At 48.4% G+C, this 4,971-nt stretch overlaps 1 protein-coding gene across 1 annotated transcript in view; it reads left to right on the top strand.

Moving 5' to 3' along the window:
* Positions 1-4,971, top strand: part of gal3st4 (galactose-3-O-sulfotransferase 4) — a 34,279-nt gene that overhangs the window by 17,681 nt on the left and 11,627 nt on the right. Inside the window, exon 2 of the mRNA XM_043683479.1 lies at positions 3,986-4,096. Within this exon, the coding sequence (XP_043539414.1) occupies positions 3,986-4,096 (111 nt within the window). The remainder of the gene's footprint in view (positions 1-3,985; positions 4,097-4,971) is intronic.

Here is a 4,971-nt window from a genome sequence, read left to right on the forward strand (position 1 = left end):
AAAGTCTGTGTTTCAACCCAAGAAATGTAACTGCTTCTATACAGAAGGCTGGAGAAACTCAGCAGGTCTACTCGCAGACAGAGAGAGAGAGAGAGAGAAACGGAGTTAACGTTTCAACTCCTAGAGACAGGAGACTCCAGACGTGATCTCTGCGTCTCCCTCAGTTGCTACCAGACTCTCTCCAGGGTTATCTGTCACTTGTTTCAGATCTGCAGCCTCCCACAGTATTTTGCTTTGAATTAAACGGCGAAAAAAAAGCATTTGCAATTCTTAAAATATTCATTTATAGTTTGAGGGCCTAACTGGCTGGGCCAGCAGTGCTGTGGGTCTGGAGTCACGCAAAGGCCAGACCAAGTAAGGATTAGAGACAGAATAAAACTGCGAAAAAAAAAACAGACAGGCAGGAGGCTGGAAGAACACAGCGTGCCAGGCAGCACCAGGGGGTGGGGAAGTCGACATTTCGGGGTGTAACACTTCTCCAGGACTGGGGGTGGATGTAGGGGGGAGCTGCAGATAAAGGAGGTGGCGGGGTCAGGGTGGTGAAGTGGGGATAGGTGAGGACAGGTAGAGGGTACGACCTGGTTGGCCAATGGGAGGAATGGATCCAGTAGGTGGTGGGGGGGGGGGGGCTGGGAAGGGAGTTGAGGGATGGGGAGGGAGGTTATTTGAAATTGGAGAACTCAGCGTTGAGTCCTCTGGGCTCCAGACGGAAGGTGAGGTGTTGTTCCTCCAACTTGCAGTCTGGTTCGTTGTGGCAATGGAGGAGGCTGAGGGTGGTCCTGTCAGAAAGAGAGTGGGGGGAATTGAAATGGGCTGGTGACTGGGAGGTCCGGTTGGTCCCTACAGGCCCGGCTGAGATGCTTGGTGAACAGTGGCCTAAGTTCGGTCTCCCCGATATAGGGAAAACCACGCCGGGAGCAGCTGAGGCCTCTTCTCCGAGTCTACTGCATCATGTAGTATTTACCCCTCAAGTCTTATACAAATCTTTCTCCTCTCATCTTAAAAAGAGTCTTGAAATTGCCCATCTGAGGGAAAAGACACCTTATCTCTGCCCCTCATGATTTTATAAATCTCTATAAGGTCAACTTCCTGCATTCCAATGAAAAACATCCCGGCCTAGCCAGCCTCCCCTTATAACTCAAACCCTCCATACCCGGCAACATCCTGGTAAATCTCTCCTGAACCCTCTCCAGTTTAATAATCACCTTCCTATAACAGGGTGACCAGAACTGGACAGAGTTCTCCAGAAGAGGCCTCACCAATGTCCTGTACAACCCCAACATGACGCCCCCAACTCCTGTACTCAAAGGTCTGAGTGATGAAGGTTAAAATGCCTTCATAACCATTCCCTCTGTATCTGAACATCCACCAGAGAGAGAGAGAGCAGATAAAGCCCCAGGTTCACGCGTCCTCTGTAAGACTGCAACAGTTCAGCATTCCCCCAGTACTGCACTGGGGAGTGTGAGGACTGCAGATGCTGGAAATCAGAGTCTAGATTAGAGCGGTGCTGGAAAAGCACCTGATGAAGGGCTTTTGCCCGAAACGTCGATTTTCCTGCTCATCGGTTGCTGCCCGGCCTGCTGTGCTTTTCCAGCAACACTCTAATCCAGCCTGGGGAGTGTGACCCTAGTTTACAGCCTCAAGACCCTACATCGGGACATGAACTCCAACTCAGGTGCCAGAGGATTCACCTCCTGAATCACAGGAGGATTCTTGCTGTATCCAACCAGAACACAATGACTTTGAATCTGAAAACCCAACCTGCTGCCTCGCAGAAGCTTGCAACGCCTGTCACCAATACCCTCGGTCTTAAACAGCACATTAACCATCTGGCTTGGAGGACGTGGACCAGTTAAACCCACAGTAAAGAGACAGAAAGCTTCCCGATTGTGAAACCTTTCTGAGTCATACAAATCAACGATAAACATTTGCTTACACACATCTCCCAACTAACTTCTAACTCCTCCCAACTCTGCTGGTTCCTCCCTTTTCCAAGAGGTGCCCGAAGGGGTACGTATCAGTTTCCGAAGGCAATCAAACACACAGTCAAAAAAAAAGGTGCATTCTCGCTGTCTATAAAAGAAGATGATGATCCTAGTGGTATTACCGTTGGAGTGTTAACCGAGAGATGAAGGTAATGGTCCTGCGAACCTGGGTTTGAATCCCACCTCAGCAGATATTGTAACCAAAAAACAAACCAGAAATACAAGTCTATTGATGGAATTAAGAGTCTAATGGTGACATTGAGTCAATTGTCAGAAAATGTGAGTGGCAGATGGACATTGAAATGGTCATTGGATGGGCATATGGACGAGAATGGAATAGTGCAGGTTAGATGGGCTTCAGATTGGTTCCACAGGTTGGCGCAACATTTGAGGGGCCGAAGGGCCTGTACTGCGCCGGAATGTTCTATGGGTTTGGATAAATGTGAGGTAATGCATTTGGGTAAAGCAAAGGGCAGGACTTATACAGTTAAAAGTTGGACCTTGGGTAGTGTTGTAAAACAGCAAGACCGAGGCGTTCAGGCACATAATTCTTTGACGTTTGTGTCACATGTAGACAGAAGGGCTAAGAAGGTGTTTGACACGCTTGTCTTCATTGCTCAGCCCTTCGAGTACAGGAGTTGGGAGCATTATGTTGAGGCTGTACGGGACATTAGTGAGGCCTCTGCTGGAGAACTGTGTCCAGTTCCGGTCACCCTGTTATGAACTGGGCCAGACTCCCTCGACGCATGTCAAGAAAGTAGCCCAGACCTTAACTTTGCTCGTTGTTTTAAGCAGGTGTAAAGCAGATATTCCAGGAGCGATACAGCTGGCCCAACCACTTAGTTTCAAACAAAGCGGAATTTATTTGCAAGGTTACCGAGTAAAACACAAACAAAAGAGAGCAGACTGTGGAGTAACTTAACCAGTTCGAAAACCTAACAGACCATCCTGACTTAATGATGCTGTTCCAAATTCCTGCAACAATCCCCATAAACACCCCCTTGGCAGAAAAAGGTAAAATCAAATACAGGGTCTTACAGGAGAGAGAGATGGCAGTGATATTTAGCACGATTCCATGTAGCTGTTCATTTGACCAACTGAGCAGCGGTTCTGAACAGCCAGCCTTCTAAACACCAAATCACACCAGAGACAAGCTGAGCTGGGAGAACTGGCCACTCCCCTCACGTTGTACAATTGCCTTAAACTTGAAAGCCTTTTTCCTGATGCAGTATCTGTTAGGTATGATCAAGCTAAAACCCATCCAACCCAGATGTTTCAGAATCTATGTGTTTACACACCCTCTGGGAAAACAATCAAGGACCACATCAGCATCGTCACGGCCTGCTATCGAAGGATATTATTCAGCTGGAGATGTTTCAGAAGAGATTGACCAGGATGTTGCCGGGATTGGAAGGTTTGGGTTATAAGGAGAGGCTGGATAGGCCGGGACTTCTTTCAGGTACTGCAGATGCTGGAGATTAGAGTGTTGCTGGAAAAACACAGCAGGTCAGGCAGCATCCGAGGAGCAGGAGAACTGATGTTTTGAGCATCAGGAATGAGGCTGGGAGCCTCCGGGTTGGAGAGATAAACAGACACTTTTCACTGGAGCGTAGGAGGTTGAGAGGTGACCTTATAGAGGTTTTTAAAATGAAGCCTGTAGATAAGGCAAATGGCAGGTGTCTTTTCCCCTGGGGTGGGGGATTTAAGTACCAGGGGGCACACTTTTATGGTGAGAGAGGAAGCTTTTCAAAAGATATGAGGCGTAGTTATTTTACACAGAGAGGGGTTTATGTGTGGAATGAACACCCTGGGGAAGTGGTGGATGTGGGTAAAGTTACAATGTGTGAAAGATATTTGGATAAGTCCATGAACAGGAAAGGTTTGGAGGGATTTGAGTCGGGAGCAGGCAGTTGGGAACTAGTTTGGGATTATGGATTGGATGGGGAGGCAGGTTTTAGTATAACCTTTTCACACCCCCACTCTCTCTCTCTCCCCTTCAGGAAGCCAAGATTACTGCAATGGTGCACACTGAGTGTCCTGTGGATGTCTGTGGTGATTCTCATGGCGATCGGACTGGCGATCCAGACATTAGGCATCACAGATAAAAAAAGGTGACTCTTCGCCTCGTTTCACCAGGGTGCGGGCAGTGGTTCAGATCCAACGTCTGCAGCCACTGAAAGGCAAAAGATTCTTGTCATCAGGACCAACACAAGAATGCCATGTCGCCAGCAATCACAACAGTGTGTGCCGCAGGAGAAACAGGAATCAGCCTCGTTTGAAATTTGGCACTCTTGCATTTGTCCTGATGAACAGTTTTGGCAAAGTTTAAGTTCGTTAATACGAGTGACTGTTAACCTCTAAATGCTGAACATTAATGTGTGTTAACGGACTTCACAAGAAAGAGGCAACTTAAACACAGCCATTTAGAAACTCTACAGTGTGGAAGCAGGCCATTCAGCCCATTGAGTCCACACTGATCCTCTGACGAGCATCCCAGCCCCTACCCTATAACGCTTCATTCCCGTGGCCAATCCACCCTAACCTGCACATCCCTGGGCACTATGGGACAATTTAGCACGGCCAATCCACCCTAACCTGCACATCCCTAGGCACTATGGACAAATACCCATGGCCCATCCACCCTAACCTGCATATCTTTGGACTGTGGGAGGAAACTGGAGCACCCGGAGGAAACCCATGCAGGCATGGGGAGAATGTACAAACTCCACACAGACAGTTGCCTGAGGCTGGAATTGAACCCGGGTCCCTGGCGCTGGGAGGCAGCAGTGCTAACCACTGAGACACTGTGCCCTCATAATTTTGTAAACCTTTATAAGGTCACCCCTCAGCCTCCGACGCTCCAGGGAAAACAGCCCCAGCCTGTTCAGCCTCTCCCTGTAGCTCAGATCCTCCAACCCTGGCAACATCCTTATAAATCTTTTCTGAACCCTTTCAAGTTTCACAACATCTTTCCGATAGGAAGGAG

The sequence above is a fragment of the Chiloscyllium plagiosum genome, chromosome 48, assembly GCF_004010195.1.
Source record: "Chiloscyllium plagiosum isolate BGI_BamShark_2017 chromosome 48, ASM401019v2, whole genome shotgun sequence".
NCBI classification, from domain to species: domain Eukaryota; kingdom Metazoa; phylum Chordata; class Chondrichthyes; order Orectolobiformes; family Hemiscylliidae; genus Chiloscyllium; species Chiloscyllium plagiosum.